This window comes from Metarhizium robertsii, assembly GCF_000187425.2.
Source record: "Metarhizium robertsii ARSEF 23 chromosome Unknown MAA_Scf_4, whole genome shotgun sequence".
Lineage (NCBI taxonomy): Eukaryota > Fungi > Ascomycota > Sordariomycetes > Hypocreales > Clavicipitaceae > Metarhizium > Metarhizium robertsii.
The window spans coordinates 656313-676423 of record NW_011942182.1 but is presented as its reverse complement, the minus strand read 5'-3'; the positions used below and the strand labels follow the sequence as shown (position 1 = coordinate 676423).

The 20111-nt window shown below is 54.3% G+C and overlaps 6 protein-coding genes across 6 annotated transcripts in view; 2 read left to right on the top strand and 4 right to left on the bottom strand.

Annotated features, from left to right (window-relative positions):
- Positions 1-4412: 4412 nt before the first annotated feature.
- Positions 4413-7512, bottom strand: MAA_09883 (serine/threonine protein kinase, PRP4 pre-messenger RNA processing 4; the record flags this gene model as incomplete). Its single annotated transcript, XM_007827881.2, has 4 exons — positions 4413-4482; positions 4585-4808; positions 5281-6530; positions 6582-7512. The coding sequence occupies 4 exons, from the start codon at positions 7510-7512 to the stop codon at positions 4413-4415; spliced, it is 2475 nt and encodes an 824-aa protein (XP_007826072.2).
- Positions 7513-9401: 1889 nt separating this feature from the next.
- Positions 9402-9761, bottom strand: MAA_09882 (Translation machinery associated TMA7; the record flags this gene model as incomplete). Its single annotated transcript, XM_007827880.1, has 3 exons — positions 9402-9496; positions 9567-9656; positions 9740-9761. 3 exons carry the CDS (start codon positions 9759-9761, stop codon positions 9402-9404), a joined length of 207 nt encoding a protein of 68 aa, XP_007826071.1.
- Positions 9762-10616: 855 nt separating this feature from the next.
- On the top strand, positions 10617-11676 carry MAA_09881 (Hly-III-related protein; the record flags this gene model as incomplete). Its single annotated transcript, XM_007827879.1, has 3 exons — positions 10617-11153; positions 11226-11456; positions 11515-11676. 3 exons carry the CDS (start codon positions 10617-10619, stop codon positions 11674-11676), a joined length of 930 nt encoding a protein of 309 aa, XP_007826070.1.
- A 30-nt stretch (positions 11677-11706) lies between these two features.
- MAA_09880 (WD40 repeat-like-containing domain protein) lies at positions 11707-13916 on the bottom strand (the record flags this gene model as incomplete). Its single annotated transcript, XM_007827878.1, has 2 exons — positions 11707-12665; positions 12716-13916. The coding sequence occupies 2 exons, from the start codon at positions 13914-13916 to the stop codon at positions 11707-11709; spliced, it is 2160 nt and encodes a 719-aa protein (XP_007826069.1).
- Positions 13917-15342: 1426 nt separating this feature from the next.
- On the bottom strand, positions 15343-17631 carry MAA_09879 (ferric-chelate reductase (Fre2); the record flags this gene model as incomplete). The annotated part of the gene is made up of 1 exon (XM_007827877.1): positions 15343-17631. One exon carries the CDS (start codon positions 17629-17631, stop codon positions 15343-15345), a length of 2289 nt encoding a protein of 762 aa, XP_007826068.1.
- A 1238-nt stretch (positions 17632-18869) lies between these two features.
- Positions 18870-20111, top strand: part of MAA_09878 (FAD linked oxidase domain protein) — a gene marked incomplete at both ends in the record, with an annotated part of 2056 nt that continues 814 nt past the window's right edge. Inside the window, 2 exons of the mRNA XM_007827876.2 lie at positions 18870-18956; positions 19393-20030. Of these exons, the coding sequence (XP_007826067.2) occupies positions 18870-18956; positions 19393-20030 (725 nt within the window). The remainder of the gene's footprint in view (positions 18957-19392; positions 20031-20111) is intronic.

Below are 20111 nucleotides of genomic sequence, written 5' to 3'. Positions count from 1 at the left end.
TCACATGTGGCACGCAGGGAGGTTGGTACTGCACACCGGGTCTCGCTGGGTTCACGGCAGAAGAAAAAGAAGACAAAAAGACAAAAAGAAGGCGACGATCAATCAAAAAACACGGCGAGTTATGCAAGTTTTGTGTGTCATGCTCTTTTCTTTTGGGGCGGCTGCATTGGATACAAAAGACCCCCACAAGGGTCCGTTTAGAGATCTGATCATCTCGAAACATTCCCAAGATGTGACAGGGCGGTCCGGCTGCTAACAAGCAGGCAGAGCGAGGCTGCGCAATTTCTACAAGGTCCGGTGGCTCAACGTCATAAACAGCGTCATCAATCCCCCCTGCAGCATCATCCTCCATCACCACCACGGCGCATTCCGCAATTGCCGCGTGATGAGGAAGGATTGGTCCCAAGACGGTCTGATGAATGTCTCATCAAAAGGGGGCAGAGAGTGAGTGTAATCTAATCATCACAGCTACCGAATGATGAGCCTGCACAGCAAATATTCGGGGTGCGTTGGTCGCTGCCGGGGACCTGGGCTGTGAAGTTACGGAGAGAGTCTGGGCCCGGAACTTTGGTAAAAGAAAGAAAAAAAAAGCTCGGGCCACGAGATATTCAATATTTCGGGAAGAGCAATCGTCAATGCGCAGTTGGATTCAATTTCAATCATGCCCGGAAGTTGGATGTTGGTAGCGCAGCACAGCTTACGGCGAACAGACAGCACGTCAACTCGGCAGTGGCTTGCTGCATCTTGTGAGTGCCGCTAGAGAGTCAACGACTATGTATTTCATTACCATGGTTCCGCGAACTCCCTATCATTTGCCATGCGCTGATTCGGGGCCAGGGCTCTTGGGCCTGACCCCGGACAACACATGGAGGAGTCGGGCGCAATCAACCAGACCTGGCCAGCAAGAACCGGCAGCACTAGCATCGCCAGATAGCGCTCCCCAGACATGTTCTAGGGAGTACGGAGTACTCGAAGAAAGAATTAAGCGCTCAGCTCCCCAGGACCAGGGGCGGAGGGCTATGTTGCACAGGGCGTGTGGCATGACTCTCACAAAACAAGCCGTGTCCAAGTCAAACTTCATTCCAGCGCCCCTTGCATTAAGCGCTGGCTCGAGTCTCAATCTCATGTGTGCGGAGAATAAACAGACTTGGCGCTGTCTGTATGAAACCAACAAATCCATGACGCCAGAGCGTATGATTGGACAGCAAGGATGAATTTGTCCACTGCTGATTCGTCGTTGCTTTTTTAAATGTACGAAGCTGTACTTTTCGCACGTGTCTGGATCCATGGTTCGTTTATTTGAACATTGTACTCCATATCCCCCTTGCATTGGTTCCACCTCTTCGAGACACCATGCCCAGACAAAAGGCAACCAGGGCATGGGCGGCCGGTCAGTTACCGACTCTGCTGAAAATGCCGCTGGAAATGAATAACCTGGGCCGCTGTACGGGGTAGTTTTATGGCTGTTATCGATTCAAGCGTCGCGTGGGTTGCTGCACGCCGTTACAAGCTTGGCATTTCACGCATATCTTTTTCCACATTGTTATCTCGACAAACCCTGTCCCTATGGCACGAACGATGGACGGGGGCGAGTGGCCCTGGGACGCAACAAATCGGCCTACGTATGTACGGCGGCGGGCTCAGGCGCAGAATTTGGCCTTCCAACCCTGGCTAAAAGGAGTCTCCGTGGCGGACTGGGCTTTAACTGCCGACGACAATGAGAGCGCATTGACTTCATCTGGTATCTTCCCTCCATTCCGGGGACTGGGCACTAGCAGTAGTAGTACAACGACATACAAGGAGGCCAAAAGGACACTGCTGCCCTTGTCGCCGGCAACTGGACTGATACCAAGAATAGCCCAAGACAGCTTTGTTTCGCATGGGAATGGGAAGGGAAGCTCCGCCACGCCAGAGACGCCAAACCGGCTCAAAGGGCACGTTTCGTGGCCGGCCAGGATGGGAAATACATACATGTGGTTGTCGTCGGGGACCAGAAACTTTCCCGTCATGCGGCCAACTCTGCGACCCCCCCGGCTGCCCCCGGTCAAAGGGCCTCACAGACGGGCGCTTCCAGATAATTTCCAAGAGTTTACATTACAAGGTGGCCCCCCGTAGGCAACAAATGCTGGTAAAAGCGATAGCCGGCAGCTTACATTGGGGGGCTCGAGCCACTCGAGGCCCTGTGCGTGATGTTTGCCCGCGAACTATTGAAGGGGCCGAGTTTATGGCCCATGACACGATTGTAGCGGCCACTCGACCATTCAAGATGCGTCCTTTGTTTAAGTTTTTTTTCTTTCTTGTTTTCCTTTTGTTGACGGCGACACATGAGTCCGAGCGGGAACATAACTGGCCCAAAAAGACGGAAGAAAAATCCTAAAGGATGAAGAATGGCCCCAGCAGTTTTGACTCATCGATCCCCCCCCCCAAATCGTCATACTACTATGCAATTTCCTCGTGTCAGAGGACCAACTGGCCCCCAATGGACCACCAATGTCCGTGCCTCGAAATATCGTCATGTGGAACAACCCCGGTTCCCAGCAAACAAGAGAGGTAGCCGATCCCGCCCCAAACTATGGCGGTTGGGCCATGACATCAACCAGACATTTCAGGTCGAAAGGGCCGTGCATCTCTGGACAATGGAACATGGGCAGGGTCGAATCCGCTGCCGCTAGAAATGCTTAGCATCGACATCGACGCCTCCAGATCCAACCACACCAGAGACTTTAGCTAAGCGGCGCGCCTTGTTGGAAAGGCTGCCGTGTGCGTGGCAAACGTCGTCGGTGGTGGGAGATGGAACGAGTTGAGCCGGTGGCGCACACCCATTGATTGGGACGGACAAAGTTGCCCTCCACGATACGGACATGGAGTCAACTCTTTCCACCAACTAGGCCGTATCTCGATCCTCTGCATCGAACCGGAGGCGTTTCGATCGGGGAAGAGGTCTAGAAAAGGACGGCAACTGGCCACAACGGGTGAAGATCAGACCACATCGGGGGGGGAGAATCTCAACTCGATACTCGACTTGATGCCGCGCCCCTCAAGGGATGGTCATCGAACCATCATCTCGATCAACCCGATGGCATGGTGCACAAAGGCCGTTTCAACACACACAAGCCAGACAGTCGGTGACTTGCGAATAGTTGCTTCCCACCTCCCCGGCCTGACATCATTGTCGTCATCCATCTGCGCAGCAGCCAACAGTGTCAAAAACGTCGCACCACCCTCTCCATCTGCCGATCAGCTCCTCCCAGCGTGTACAATACAGCCGGGCGTCCCAATCTGAACAAGGCCAGAAACCTGCTTTAGCGCGCAGGCCGGTTATCCATCTGCCACCCCATCGTCACAGGACGGCTGGCGACTCACCACCACCATACGCAAAGCATCAATTCGCCCCAAACCACGAGCACCGGGCTTTGGCTTTTCCCATCAAATCCAAAAGTCAAGTCCGCGGCGCCTACCGAAAACACTCCATCAGCCTCACTGTCCGCCCACTCGCCTCCACATTCATGCACATCACCCAGCCCTCCCTGCCAAGTAGAATATTCATGCCCACGATCTTGACCTCGAGCAAAACAGGCCCTGTTAGAAGAATTAAAAAGAAAACTTGCATGATCAATATTAAAAAAAAAAAAGCTAAACCCGGTGTGGCCCACCCTTCCCACCCGCCCAATCACCACTGAAGCATACCGCCAGGATCAAATATTAAAATCACGACATTTCGTTTCTGCATAGCGCCGTATAGTAGTGACTGGACTTATACAAACAAGTATAGGGTAGTTCCAGCAACAAGAAGGGATGCGGCGCGAGTCAGCACCCATCACGAGATGTGCTTTCGAAACAAAGCGCAAAGGGCAATAGATTAAAGCCCAGCCGCTGCGACGTGTTGTGCGCCCGCACAGAGTGTCAGACTGATTCGCGTCCTAATGAGTCCCCGACTGTTTCGCGTCCCCCCCCCCCCCCCCTCGCAAGAAACAATTCACGTCCGACGACGTGGCTGCGCCGCGCTGCGTGCCCCGTACAAAGGGCCATGTGTTTCGACGCTTTTGGGCGCACCTAGCACAGAGTCCGCATAAAACAGTGCGGGGTGGCACCAAGCACCAAGCACCAAGCATCAAGCATCAAGCATCAAGGGTAGGGAGGTAGGGGTGGGAGGTTTGTGCGACAGAATGGCCTCATTATTTAAAAAAATTAAAAAAAAGCCGGTAATGTACTCCGTCCTCGCTACGTGCATACATACATATCATCACAAGCACTCGTGCACAATCAACACTCATTGGACAAGACCCGGACCGCTGCTCATGCCGTGCAACATGATTCTTTGTCTTGTACAACGCTGATAACCTATTCCGGTCGTGGCTGCGTCTTGATTCACCATCTTGTGACGGTTACCCCCAAGACTCTTGCGCCGTCGCCTACAAAGAAACTTCTATGCTGTTTGCCCTCAAACTGCCTCGTCCCTCCTCCTCCTCCTCCTCTGACACGCTGCCCTCCCGTCAGTATGCGCTTCTTGTGAAGCCTCTTAATTTACATCCTTGCATTGCCACACCGAAACGCCGCCAGCGACAAAATCACCCGTAATCTTACCGCCTTCCGTTGCTTGCCGCCGTCTTGGACGCGAAGAAGGGATGCTTCAGCGCCTCACTTGGGGCTATTCTCTTGTCCGGGTTCAGCGCGAGGCATTGCTCCAGCAAGTCGATGAAGTGGTTGAGATGCCTGGCTTCGGCATCGTTCATCCCTGTCGATGCGGCGTTGAGCCGGGTTCGCAAATCTCGCGTTGGCTTCACCACGGCCAATGTTCTGACCGCCGTCTGCAAAGTGCACATGTCAGCATTCCCGTCATCAATATGTAAAACAAGCCACCCCAGTCGCGGAGACTATTTAGCCATGGACAAGTGCATTCTGCCGGGTCTGCAGCCCAATATGCGACCGTGAGGCTGGCGCTCTGTTACCCGCCCGACAGAGTGTCATCCTGTCCGGCGCTGACAAAGTCAAACCACATCCCAAGGGACAGCGTTACCCGTTGCCAGTATGCCCCAATCCGAGCTGTGCTTGCCTTGCGACGCAGTGCATCTAGAAAGGATTCTGGCGCTTACACGGGGCAACTGTTGCCAGCCAATCCATCTCCACTAGATGGGGGCACGAAAAGGGGAAGAAGCAAGGAGTAAGATATTGTGTGATGTGTGGGTGTAGATGTGTTCCCAACTACACGCCAGAACCGATCGATGAAACGAGAAAAGAGAAGACGCGGGCGTAAACAGTAGGAATCTGTGAAAAACATACCTTTCCCAAGACCTTGTCACGTTCGACACTCACAAACTGACCCTGCTCATCGAAATGTGCCGCCGCGAGCTGCCCCCGACGAAACAGTTTTGGTGTGAAGCGGCCGCGTATCTCCATGATGGCCTTGAGCATCTGATTATTGCTGTCGCCCGTGAATAAGATTTTGCCCGTATACATCTCATACAGAGTACATCCGATAGACCACATGTCAACTCCGTAATCGTAGGGCATGCCTAGGATAATCTCTGGCGCCCGATAAAACCGACTGACCAGGTACGGCGTCAGTTGATTGTGTGCCGTTGCGGCATCAGACCTATCAATTGCAGTGCCCAAGTCACAGATTTTGAGGACGTTGCGCTGTTCGTTGACTAGAATGTTGTCTGGTTTGAGATCGGCATGGATGATGCTGCATCTTCGCATATGGGCCAGAGCAACGAATATCTGATAGGCGTAGGTTCTCGTCGCCCCCAGGTTGATGCCAACATTGTTGCCAAACTTGCGCAGAACCTCACGCAGATTCATACTCAGGTTCTCGAATGCCATACACAAGTGCCCGCGGTAGTCAAAGTGCCGCTCGAACTTGACAATGTGTTTTCGGTTCTCTGGGTCTGCGTCATTAAGTTTCTGCAAGATGGCAATCTCGGTGTATCCGCCCTTTCGTAGCGCATCATTATTTCTCATCATCTTGATAGCGACGACCTGTTTGGTTGTGACGTCAACTGCGCGAACAACACCAGAAAACATGCCTCTGCCGAGAGTTGCCTGGATCTGATATCGACCATCAAGAATCTCACCGATTCTTATCTTGTAATATCCGTCTTTATCGTCGCCTTCCAGAATACCACCTTTGTCGTCGGCTTGCGATGCTTGGGCTGGGCCATCTGCACCAGCCGTGGCAGCAGCGGCGTTGGTCTGCTTGCTGGCATAGTTGTCAACGTCAATGTCGTCAGCAAACATGTCAAAGTCATCGTCTTCGGCATTTTCCAATGAGCTGGCGGCATCATCCTTGGCGTTGTCATTTTTCGTTTCAATTGTTTCAGTTACGCTCTCACCGTGTAGGACTGTGTGACCATGTCTGAGCTCGTCTCGACGCTCGTCTTCTTTCATGTCAGCTGTCGGGTCGTAATCGGCTGCTGAAGGTCCATCCTGGTCATCCGCTTTCGCATTGCTGTGAGTGTTCATGAGGTCCTTGTCACTGAGTAAGTTGATTCCATCAGGTGACGGTTCGGGTGAACGAGGGGATGCAAAGTCTGATGAGTTAGTCTTTGGTGGCCAGAAATTCATTCTAATTAGGCACGTACCGGATCGAGGTGTACGAGGGGTTTCGCCCTCAAATGATGATATTTGCGGCGTGTCCGGCTGTGAGGATGCAGGGGAAGCTCCTCGAGCGTTCTTGTCTGCAGAGGCGCCGACAGCATGTAGAAGAAGGGGAGTGGCCGAGCTAGATTTCGCCAACAGTTCCTCTCGACGCCGCCGGCGACGCTCGATTTCAGCATCCTCGTCTATCGGTTCCGGCTCTTCGTAGTCATCAGGCTCGGCAAACGTGCTGCTGGGTTTTAGAATGCCCTTTGGCGGCTTCGTGCGCTGTTCAACGACACTGTTATAGGCAGGTGAGTGCTCCTTTACTGCAGCCCGCTGAGGCAGCTCTCTGTCAACTCGAGAACGTCGGTCATCGCCATAGTGCAGAGTCTCGGTCGAGTCACGATCGTAATTCCGGCGCTCTTGTGCAAAACTTCTGTTATCCGACCTACCCAATCGTTGTGATGCATGGGGCGATCGACTCCGAGAACGGCCCGCTCTGTCGGAAAACCGGCCACGACCACGATCCCGGTCGCGGTCCCTTTCGCGATCCCTTTCACCATCATAACGCCGGTCGTAGTGGTGGCCTGATGTTGCGCTCGGTCGATCTAGATCGTCGTAAGAGATGCGTGATCTGCGATAATCACCTCTAATGGAATCATCGAAGCGAGCGCGGACATGCCTGGATTCTCGGTCACGTCCTCGGGTGTACTGGTCTCCATCGTTGCGAATGCGTTTGTATCCGCGAGGCGAGCGGCTTCGGCGGGAGGAGCCGCTGTTTTTGGAAGCACCTTCGTGATCTGGAGACGATTGTCTACTTCGGGGTCTGTCTTGGCGGTCAATACCGTTTCCTGAATGGCGTGCAAGTGAAGTTGCCTTCAAATCCCCATATCCCTCCTCAATGATTTCGCCCTCATCAGAGCTGGATGCCATTGTATGCGTACTGGATCCTGGTAAGGACCTTGATGAAAAGCAAAATCAACAGTGTCAGCAAATGCGATCAGGAATGGCCAACGCGTAAACGGGAGAAAGAGTCCAACCAGATCAGCGTTGACTCGTGCCAGGCTCAGGTCATTTGGATACTGTTCTTGCACGACGAGAGCGGGGAGCGAAAGGGAAAAATAGAAGAATCCCAGAGGCCAGAGAGTTATTCTCGAACCTGCAAAGAGATGGTGCTGATGGAGAGATAACAAAGGGAGAAAATGGAGAGGTATTGGCAAGCCGAGGCTGTGCAGACTGATTGCAATCACGGCCGAAGACTCAGACTTGACGTAGTTGCTGCTGGAGTGTGGAGAATTTTGACTCGACCTCTGGTGTGATTGATTACGTAACGAACTCCAGTGCCTGGCACAACAGATGGCCGCCAATTGCTGTCGCCCAGGCATTTACCCTGTTGTCAACTAAGAACTTCGACCCGACAATTGTCAAGCAAAGCTGCGGCAAGGGCGTAGCGATGCGCGAAAAGGACTTGCAAGAAAGAGGTGCTTCCATGGACCTTTCAAATGCTCCAAAAACGCACGATTTCATCGCCGGCAGCAGCAGTTTGAGGGGCTCAGATTCAGCAACCTTGTGCAGTTGTGCTGGCGAGGGCTCACGTTACTACCGGACCTAGTAAATGTTATTTTCCGACTGCCATGAGACTTCGCTCATCAAGTATTCATAGCATAATCATGGTAAATAGATGGGAAATATCTTTACTCAGTCAACGTGCCTTCTTCCCTACTCAGTGTGCAACTACGAGCAAACGCGACCAAGGTATACGTGATTGCCATTCTACGTTTACCAACATTGCAAAAGCGAGCGCACTTGAATCAGCTAATTTGACACGCTTCGCCCAGTCCCCGAGTGATTCAATGCAATACTTGGCGATTTCAAGGCGGCTGCTGCCTGTCACCCTTCTTGGACTGCAGCAGCAACTCACTCGTCTTTGAACCGGAACATTGAAGGTTGTATGGAGACCCAGTAGTAGTATCACGGCGACATGGATAAATAATATTGTGACTATTTGTACGTCTGCGCGGCCGATTATTAGGGTGGTATCATGATCAAGGAGTGCAATATCAGCGATTTGAACGATTTGACCGCAGATCCCCTCGAGGTAATAAAGTTTTACCTAGAAAGAAGAACTCGCCCTGAATACTTGCTATCGAAGACGCTAACGATTTGTTTCCAATCATCACTTTCCAACCAGTCTTGCACCGAGAGTTTTAAAATCATTCTCGCCCAACCCGTCGTTACAGACTAACCAAGGGAATGGATCATCCAAAGCACTACCTGCAAAGCTGCGTGCAAAGCAGAGCTTTCGCCCGAGGCCAGACATGCTTAGAATAGTCCACGGCACTTGTTTGCATAGATGCTTTCCGAGCACAAAATGCAAGCCATAATCTCGGAGACCGGAAGCAGTAGCAAGCCGACGGAAAGAGTTATACGCGACACATTGTTGAACAGAGAGCAAGGAGCACGCATCCCTCGTGTCACAGTCCGTCACGCCCACAGCAGGTTTTGAGAAAGCCGACACTGGCAAGACTACGCAGCATGACAATGTAACCCGGAGGAGCAGTCAAACCATGGCCGCAGGAAATTAGCTGGACATGGTGCGGTATCTAACCCATCGGGCGGACAAGCAAACGGACTTGTGGAAGCGAGATTTCAACACCACGCCTCATTTCATATGATGTCGCAACCAGAGTTGGCTATTTGACTAGAGGAAAAAAAGAGAGAGAAAAAATCCCACGCGCCTATCAAAAAAGTATTTCGACCCATTTCCGTAATCGCCTCGACACATCAGAAAACCATGTCGGTCTCGAAGCCGAGCCCGTGGCTTATTTCTTACCGCTCTTCTTGATGCCCTGGGTTCCGGTATTGAGAGGCCCCTTTCCACCAGCCTTTGACTTCATCGCCTCCAACTCTTTCTGCTCTATTCCACAAGTTAGCACATGTTGCTGCATCGACCCGCCGTGGCAGAGTATCACGCGGATGTCACGAACGCTGCTTCTTTTTCTCAAGGAAAGCCATGTCGTCCTCGTCTAGCTCCTTTTGGGCCTTCTTGGGGGCCTTGTCCGGCTTCTTCTTGCCACCTATGCGAACCGACGTGTTAGATCCCCTGTTGGAGGCGGCAATGGTTGCGGCGGCCACACTGGAGCGGGTTGCTGTTACGCACCTTCTCTGCCCTGGCCACCCATGGCTGATGAATGCTCCGGATTCGAGAAAGAAGGGAGATGCGATTCTTGCACGGCGACGCTCGCGTTCCCGGCCGGCTGCTGGTTGGTTCTGTTGGTTGCGCGGGAGAATGAAATGGAGGGAAAATATCGCGGCTTTTTGGTGGGGTTCGAGAGGCCGGAAGAGTTGAACGGAGGGATTCTACGAAGGGCAGGTGGGGGGGATTCTGTTTTAGGCTTAGCTTAGAATTGCATTACACCCGTGACGAGGGGTTGTGCTATCATTGCTGTTGGGGCTCAGGACTTGTATTCATTTCTAGCCTGTACGCTAAGTGATGATATTCCCTTGTATAAAGAGTATTTTTATATATTATCAAATTTCTTTTAAAAGTCCCCTGGCTGCATAGCCTCCAACCTGTCAACCGTGCAGCGCTAGATGTGCAGCCGGCAGACATGGCGGCCCAGGGCAGGCTTGCCGCAGGACATGATCTTACCGGGCGCATCAGACAGTGATCAACTACCGCTCCATCAATTAGTGTCTCCAAGTCCCCTGCCGTCTGGTGGCTTTTAATGGCCCCCTTCTTCCATCGAATTGATGTCATCAATTGTCCAGTCAGTAGATTGATAAACGGAACCACTGACACAGCAGTGGAGACACGGGTGCGCCTGAGGCAAGTCACGGCCCTCAACTGCGAGATTCAACATGATGGCATTTTACACGTGCTAGTCCCAACAATTTCGGGATAACCACCGCGGCTTCCTTGGCCATGAACCAAGCCGTATCCAACACCCATGTCACATCCTTTTTATAAATACCATCGCAGACCTCAGCATACGTCCTGCAATGACACACACCCGACCCTCGCGAAAGCCGCCACCATGTCTAACCTCCGCCGCCGGCGGCCCTCAACAACAGAGTCCATCCTCACCACCCTGCAGGCGCTCGAGAAAAAGGCCGAGTCCAAACTGCTCCTCCTCTGGGACGACCTCCCCCCCTGGCGCCGTGACAACGCCTTCATCCACTCGGGCTATCGCCAAATCCGTGCCTCGTACGCCCATTCCTTCCAGTCCCTGTTCTACCTGCACAATGAATCCGTCAACATCTGGACTCATCTGCTCGGGGCCTTGGCGGCCATCATCTCCTCCGTCTACGTATACTACGTCGTTCACCCGCGTTACGAAGCCGCCACCTCGTCGGATGTGCTCGTCTTCTCGTGTTTCTTTGGCGGAGCCATTCTGTGTCTGGGCATGAGCGCGACCTTCCACGCCCTTGTGGACCACAGCGAGGCTGTGGCCAAATGGGGGAATAAGCTTGATTACACGGGCATCGTGGCCTTGATTGTGGGGAGCTATGTGCCGGCCCTGTATTATGGCTTTTTTTGCAGTCCTGCTTTGATGTCGGGGTATTTATATCTCGTGAGTTATTTAATTTTATTTTCTTCTTTCAATGTTGTCATGTCTAGCACATGCAAACTAACTCGCGGCAAGATTTGCACATTGGGCATCGGGTGCGCAGTAGTATCCTGGGTAGAGCGCTTTCGCACACCCAAATGGCGAATATACAGAGCATCCATGTTCATCGGGCTCGGTCTTTCGGGTGTCGTTCCTGTTGTTCACGGCATGTCGGTATACGGGTACGCGGGATTGGAGGAGCGCATGAGCATTAGCTGGGTTATTGCTCAGGGTGCCATGTATATCTTCGGCGCTGTCTTGTACGCGGTAAGTCTCTCCTCACCGTAATCATGATGTGCGTAAATCTGACCCATGTGGTAAAAAGGCCCGTTGGCCGGAGAGGAGTTTTCCAGGATCATTTGATATCTGGGGCAGCTCGCATCAGATATTCCACGTCTTCGTGCTCTTGGCTGCTGCAACGCACTTTTACGGCATGGCCAAGGCGTTTGATGCCCACCATGGTAATGGGCCGACTTGTGTTTGGTGATAGATATCCGTGCCGAAAACAAACACCATGTCAACGGGCATTATCCAACCCTAGGTCCATGATCCTCACCAACCCTGACGCCATGGCCGCAGCTGCCCAGCAACCAAACCCCTCGTTCGGATTCCATTCTACGACGGTAACCCTCGACAAGGGCTCATACACAATGCCTCTCGTTGGATCCATCAGCCCGCCCGCCTCATCATCCTCGTTCCCCTCGCCCGCATCGAGGTCGGCCTTTTTCGGTCTTTTGAACTTTTTACCTGGCTGCGCCTTCACCTCCCCCTTTGGACTTCTCCCCTTTTCGACTGCGAATCCATGAATGATGCGACATGCGCCCCTTGCGGGAGCCGCCGAGTCGGCAGGGAATAGTTCTTTGGGCCGGTGTTCATGCTGGAACAGGCGAAGCCGATCCGTGAGTTCTCGCCGACTAGTGAACAACTCAACTTGTGGGTTTATGCACCACAGTGACCCGTCACTCGTGCCAATCAGCAGAAACGGATGCGTTTTGCCAGAGGCAAGACAGGAGTTGTAGCTTTCGCCGATGTACACTCTCCGCACAATGGGAAAGTACCGCTGGTGCATGAATCCGATCATTGTGTTGAGCGCATTGGCTGAAGGGTATACCGAGAAGAAACCCTGGATGTGGTCGCTGTAGGCAAGCATGTTGGGCTGCCAGCTTACCGCGTTGGTCTGCACCTCTGTTGACTCGTATGTCGGACAGCTCAGATCAATGAGTTTTGTCGCGCCGCCTACGGGTGTAGATGCTACGAGAAATGGATGAGAAGGGGGCCCTGTTGCAAGGTCGACGACGAGACTGTGGTGCACGGCGTGCCGTGAGAGCAGGCAGTTTGGGTAAAGGGACCATAGGGCGATGGATCCGTCCGAGTACCCGATGACGACCCTGTTGAAGGTTGCCCATGCAAAGGATGTAGCTTTGATCGAGTATTCGCCGTAAAGTGTGAATGACGCAAGAGGGTGTTCGACCTTGTCTATAGCCATCATTAGCATAGAAATAATAGAGCTTCACAGATGGACGCACCAAACGAGCCGATTTTATTATCCACCTCAATAACATGTACACTTCCATCGCCACACAGGATAGCAAGATGGTCGCACGCAGGACTCCATCGCACCCTTCTCGCACGCCCATAATCAAGACAAATCGTCCTTCGCAGAGACGGCTTCTGCGCCGATGGCCTCCACACACCATCCGTGTCGTCGCCTTTAAACCCCCACAGCTGCACGGTGCCGTACTTCTGAAAATCAGGCCTCTGGTGCTCCGTCTCGTAATCGTATTCCTCCTGGTCAGAATGCGGTATAACCGCCAAAGCAAGCACCTGCTCGCCCTCCCGCCGCGGTGCCCAATCCATGCCCGTCACGATACCACCAACGTCCAACATCCACCCCGTGGGTATCTTGTCCTTTGTATCATCGACATCGTACGGGATCCAGCCCTGCGACAGCGCATACGAATCACCGGGCTCGATACCAATCTCCCTCTGCGCCTTATACGGCCCCATGATCAACCTCAATTCCCTCCTCGGCATCGCATACAGTTCGGCCTCATCACCACCCAACTCCCGATACTTAGTCCCCTGTACACCGCCATCATTCGCAAGTCGCACGCTCCACCTCTCGGCGTAATACGCCTCCTTCTCCCTGTACCCCTCAGCCGCCCACGGGGCCACATTCGAAATGCCATGCTCGGCTACGACATGCCGTGGCGGCAGCACCGTCCACGCAACCCAGCGGTCTATGAGTCTTTGCGCAAGGCGAATGCTCGCCGTCCGCGGCCCATACCATGTACTCACCAGCGTTTGCCCGCGCATACTCCTGTCATAAGGGCCCGTGTACCCCTTGAGATGGGTATCTGTGGTCACGGACTCGAGGTCTAGATATCCTCCGCCAGAGACGGTCTTCTTGACTTTTTTTACGCGCTTGCGGGTTGGCGCGGTAGCGGCGGGGGGTTGGATTTCTGATTCGGCGGCTTCACTTTCGGCGACTTCTTCTTCTTCTCCTTCTCCTTCCTCCGAGGGTAGATCATCGTCGTTGGCGGCGGGCGACTCGTTCAACGCTGATGTGTCAAAGTTTTCATCAGCGTCGTCTGGGTCGCGGCGGCGGCGGGTGGGCTTGGCTGAGGCTTTGGGGGCGTCATTTTGCTCGGTTTCGGAGGACGAGCTTTCAAAGTCGTATTTTGCGACGGCGTAGCTCTTTGTGCGGTTTGACTTGCGGGTTCTCATGGCGCATTGTGGTTGAGGGCGAGCTTGGTGGCGACGGGGCGAGGTTGACGTGTTGGATAATTGGATCGAGTGAAATGAAATGTCTGGTGAAGTGACAGCTCACTGATTACTGCTTTCAAAGGGCTTTAGTGGAGCCGCAGATGTGGCAGGAGCTTCCCGTGCGCTTGACATTTGCTGGGCTCCAGTGGAACAAGGTATGGAGTCTATGGACATCAAAGCTTAATCTTCAATTGTGTTTCTACAAATTCACAATGCCTTGTCGGCCCCCAAGTTGACGAGACCATTGCCACATTTTTGACCATCGTCATCATATTCTTGGGTGTGTTGAACCCCCAAGAAGGCGTGGGCTCTACCAGTCCTGTCTCATATTCCAGCCCAACGCCCATTTGCATATAATTCGAAACCTTCTGTTGCAACCCCAGCTGCCTAATGTCCTCAATGTCCTCCTGCGTCGGCCGGAACTCGTCCAAGTCATCCAAATATCCCTCGAGCCGATGCAAACTGTATTGCGGTCAGCTGCGCTTCTGGAGGTTGATGCATGCCGGTCTGACGCTCACGTTCGGCAGTGTCAATGTGGCGATATCCCATGTTGAGAGCCTCTACGATAAGTTGCACGCTGTCGAAGTCGGGGAGACCAAAGATCTGTCTGGACTTGGAGAGATGCGCGGTTCCGACACTATATGCCATCGTGTTAGTGAGAACTTTTTGACCGTGATGGATGGTAACTATAGCAGGCATTTGGGAGCCAGGGTCATCCCCTTCGATGTCATGCTGCTAACTTTGACGGTTGGGTTGATAGATATGTGATGCTTGAGGAAGCGAGAATCGTGAATAGATGGTAAGCCCAAACTCCCTTTATTAACTTGCAATTTTTTCGATAGTAACCCTTGAAATAGTGGACTCTCGCCACAACTCTGGCAACGACACCAAATCTCATAGTCGGGATGATGCTTGTGCTCGTTTAACCGACCGATGGCCACCACGCATCTACGAGTCATCGCAATGACGGCCTTTGCTAAAACCAGGCCTGAAAAGAGGAAAAACCGGCGACATGTGCATAGTCGACTGAATGAGACCATCACAGCAAGCTTCATCATTCAATCACTTGCGCCGCAGTACGGAGACGAGCATCCGATGACGTGGGTACCCAAGTGAGCTTGAGTAGCAATTCCTCTACCTGACGAGTATCCAACCAAGGAGGACAAATTCCCCTTTTTGTCTGTATACGTGCTCGATTGAGTAACTGATGCTGGATGAGATTGCTAGGTAACCAATCAGACAATCCGCCGGCCTAGGCCATGAAAGGCTACGGCTTGAGCTGCATCTCAATGGCAAGATCTCGCTGGGCAACCTCGGCGACTTCAATTTGATTTATAAGCACTATCATCATGTGATGGACAAAAACACTCAGTCCTTCCCCTTCCAATCACCAACTAAAACTCTCAATAGCCAACTTGACCAGAATAGGCCCATTGTCCCCGGAATGTCTCGCCAGTGCCGACACGATATACCGCACATCGTCCGCCATACTCGTTGGCCCACACACAACCACCGTTGTACCACCTCTTTGAACACGCAGCTCTTTCTCCAAGACATGTCGAAGATTGAAGCGCTGCCCTACTGAAAGAGTCACCTCTAGATTTCCCCACCTCCTCTGCAGACCACGACCACAGTCGTAGCCCAACATGCTCTCGACCGCATGTACCAGAGGCATCGTCCGCACACCCCAAAGCAACTTCCGAGTACCGCATGGTTTCGCCGTGTTGTTAAAGTGATCCAGCGCGGAGAGAACGCCGGTAATGCCCACACCGCCCGCAATGCAAATGAGATTCGGATAGTCGTGAGTAGGCTTCGGGTGCTGGTCCTGTAGGAACGTAGAGCCAATATCGTACGAACCTTCGACCAGAACAGGGACGCCCTTTTCCCCCGCGCGTCTCTTGGCTAGAAGAGCCGTCATGCCGGCGTGTTTGCGGACAAAAAGCACAACACCCGAGCTCCCGAGCTGCTCTGCCTGCGTCTGCTCCGATATAGACGCGGCAGAGCTGCTACCTCGGCTTGTATGAATGGTTGACTCGTTCTTTGCCATTTCCTTGGTCTCAACCATCTGCACCGTACTCTCCAGTTTCGACTTGCGATACGACACTGTGGCCACGGAGAAGGGGTGATTCTCCCAGACTCGCCAACTACTCACTGCTGGGAAATGCAAATACACGTGCCCCGACGCCGACAGATTCGGAATGTCCAACCGGTAATACTCATCGTCGATGGGCGACAAGTACGCCCTCTTGACTCCATGCCGGAGCGACCTCGCGAGCCTCATCGCTCTGTCAAACGCCCACACCGCCAGGGCCATGATCAGCCAGTTTTCGTAGCCATAGTCGGAGGTGTACTTGAGATTGATGTGGAAGAAGGCCCCCGCGAGCGCAACCACAGCCAGCAGGATATGCAGCACCAGGAACAACTCGTACGCCTTGCGACGCACAATCTGGACCGATATCACGCATAGAATAACCAGGGCCAGCAGCGCAGCCGCGCCGAGCTGCCAGTACCTCTGGGTACTTTGTTCCACATACGACCACCCGTGGTAGTTCAAAAGGGCGCTGTTGAGGTACAGCGCGCCGTGAACCACGGCATGCAGCATGCACAGCACCGCGGTCCATCGATGGATCAGGAGAAACGTGGCGTGCGACCAGTTTGTCAGCCAGAGGAGGAGATTGTTGCGCCCGGCATACAGCATGACCAGCGGGAACAGCGCACAGCTCATCACGCCGGACCGGTTGGCGACGTATGTCTTGTAGGCCACGGCGGGCGTCGAGTATCGTGACGAAGGGAAGGCGTAGTCGATGCCTTGGACGGTGGCCACGACGTTGATCACCCACATGTACAACAGCAAGATGGCCTGTCCGCGTGTTGGGACGGTGCCCAGCCCCCATACGGGCGTTTCGTGCTTTGTGCCGAGCAGCGGCGGGTCAATGATGAAGGCGTGGAACTTGGTGAGCCAGCGTTGCGGCCAGGGGAGGAAGCGCAGCATCGAGACGCCGATGGGGATGATTGCTCCCGATACAAAGATCACCATGGCGTACCAGGAGCCTCTCTTCTCCATCTTGGCGTAGGTGTACATGGTGCTGTAGTAGATATTATATGTCTCATCAGGGATGTACGCCGTGTAGTTGAGTATGACGGAGGCCTTCAGCGGCTGTGTAGGGACGCTGGTCATAGCCGCGACGAGAGCCGAGTAGCTGTGGTATTCCGGTGCGAGCGCCGACTTGTTCACACCAGGGAACTGCTTCTCATAAAAGGTTTCTAGTTCCTGGAGAGGCAGGCTGCGGCACCTGATCTGGAGACAGTATGCCGCCGTCTTCATGAAGTACTCGTTTCGTGATTGACACTGCCGGGTCGGCTCTGCGGTTACTTGCCAACCTGTTCCCGAAGGGTACACGGGTTCACCCGCGTCCGCTGCCTCTCTCCTCTGCGGCACGGCGTCCGGCACAGATCTCTCGGACCTCTTGTCCCGCGCGGTGTTGGCAAGGTCCCCGTCGGTACAGTTGATCGGGGCCGTGATGGCGGACAAACAGGGCCATGCGCATAGGGGCTCGTATAGTGTTATCCCGTAGCCAATGAAGCCTTTGGCGCCGTCATGGGTGTTGGTGACGCCGAAACAGGACGCCCCCAATGTGAGAGCCGCCAGTGCAACTAGCCAGCGGAACTGATGCATGCTGAAAAGGGCGGCAAAGAGACCAGAATGTCTGAGAGGGCACAGCGAATGCTATGCCGGCACTTGCGGCGGGTACGATGCCTGCCGATACGGACCGGGGATAATATACTCTTGGCAGCGTAGGTGCCAAGGATGACGTCCAGATCTTGCCAAGATGAAATCGGGAGACGGGCGCCAAAAATGTAACGGTATTTGGAAGACAACAGAGGTGAAGTTGGGTGAGGGATGTGACTCAGTCAGACACTATATGCAACTCTTCAACGAACCAGAGAAGCACGACTGATGCCTTTTCTACAAAGCACAATGCCTCGTTTGACCGAGCCCTTTCGAAATACCGCGTCGTGCCTTGCTTTCACCCCCTCAGCATTCCATCCTCGCACAAGTCCAGCCGCGATTTGCATCCGCCCAGGGATCTGGGGACCAATATCAAGCCATCTGGGTCTGGCTGGCCACACCTTGGGGGCAGAAAAATCTTCAACCAAAAGGGGGGAAGCCGAGGACCGAGTCGTCGGTACCATGCCCTCGTGGCACGCTGAACCCACGGTCCCGACTTTACGTATTCGTCGTCTATGTACATGAGCAGAGCAATCGCCGGGCCCGTCGTAAATGCCAACAGCGGCCAGCCCGCGCATCAATCTCGGCAAGGTGCGCCCTTGTACCCCTTCCATCAGACCCCTATCTCTTCTGCATGCCGTGTTACGATGGACAAATCTCAGCCGCACTCGTCGAGTGCGTTGAGTTGCCCAACGTGGCTAAAAGCGGGGACCAGATTGATAAGATGATCAGATAATAAATTTTGCAAATTCTTCTCCCGGCTTAAAAAAAAAAAAAAAAAAGGCCAGCCAGCGCAACGGTCGACTCGCCCATCCGAGCGGCCATCTCCCGAATACGGAATACCGCTGCGACGATCAAAAGCCATCACTTCAATGTTCCTCCCTCACAGTTTCCCAGGTGAGTGTCTGCCAGGACTGTCCGGCCATCGAGAAAAGCACCCCCTCCGCAGCGCCGGGTCCTCTGCCCTGCAGGCACAATGCCGTGTCACAACGGTCGGTCCAACACGGCGCGGCTTCATCGCCGCCCTAGCTGTGCCTGTCCTGCGCTGCGCTGCGCTGCGTTTAAAACGGACTTACGTCATGTCTTGGGATGAGCCGGGATTCGTCGTCCCAGCGTGTCTGCACGTCGTGGGAATGTTTGCCGTTTTTAGACGGCAATACGTCAGGGCCACGGGATGAATAGGCATGGCTGTTTTATTGTCCCGCGCGGCCGTGTCTGCACAAGGTGCCGAGGTGCCGGGCGACTTTGCTATTGTTCTCTACGACTACTCCGTACGCCGAGCTAATTGGCGGCACGTCCCCGAGGGTGACTGGTGCGTGCTGGGCCACCACACCACCGCCCAGCCATTGAGGCTTGAATGGCTTCATTCGACGAAGAATAGGGCCAGAATCAATGTACAAGTTTGCGCCATTTCCTCCGCTAGTTGATTTGTTATTCTTTTGGGCATGCGAGGTCATCGCGTCCTCTTGTTTGCCTCCCCCCCCCCCCCCCCCCCTCTCTCCCAAGGAAGGGTTGTGCGTTTGCTCGCTGGATTAAAAGAAGCCCCGTACCCCCTAAGCTCGGGGGGAAGCTGTAGCTCAGAATCACCAAACTCGTCAAGCTTGTGGGTGCTTTGTGTCATTTATACTGCCGGACATTTATCCGGCGTACATTGCTCGTTTGGATCCTTCCAAAACCCCAAACTCTACACTACTACCGCGCAAGAAGGTCGTCCTCGGCCCCCTTGGCTGGGGCGAATCGACCCCGGAGAACATGGGCGGCAAGAGGTTTCCGGATTTCCCGCCCGAGGGATTCAAAGGCAGGACCCTCCGCCGGGGGGACCCGGGGTACGCGGAGGCGCGGAAGATCCCCAACGCCCGGTACGGCAGCGAGCCGGCCCTGATAGCGCAGTGTCTCGACGCCGACGACATCGTAGCGGCCGTCAAGTACTGCGACGCGCACGACGAGCCGATTGCCATCCGTAGCGGCGGGCACGCCATTGACGGGCATGCCATGCCCCAAGACGCCTTTGTCATTGACACGACGCCCATGAAGAACATCGCCGTCGACCCCGAGACGGGCGTCACCACCGTCGACGCCGGCGTCCTCCTGGGGGAAATGGACGCCGCCACCCAGGAGCACGGGTACGTCGTGCCGGCGGGCACCGTGTCGGACACGGGGGCCGCGGGGCTCACGCTCGGCGGCGGCATGGGCTACCTGACGCGGCGGTTCGGCATGACGGTCGACAGCCTGCTCTCGGTGGACGTGGTGACGGTCCGGGGCGAGCGGCTGGTCGCGTCGAGGGACCGGAACCCCGAGCTGTTCTGGGGCCTCTGCGGCGCCGGGCACAACCTCGCCGTCGCCACGTCCTTTACCTACCAGGCGCGCAGGGTCGGGCCCGGCGTCGTCAGCGGGCTCATCATCTACGCCATCGACGACGCCGCCCG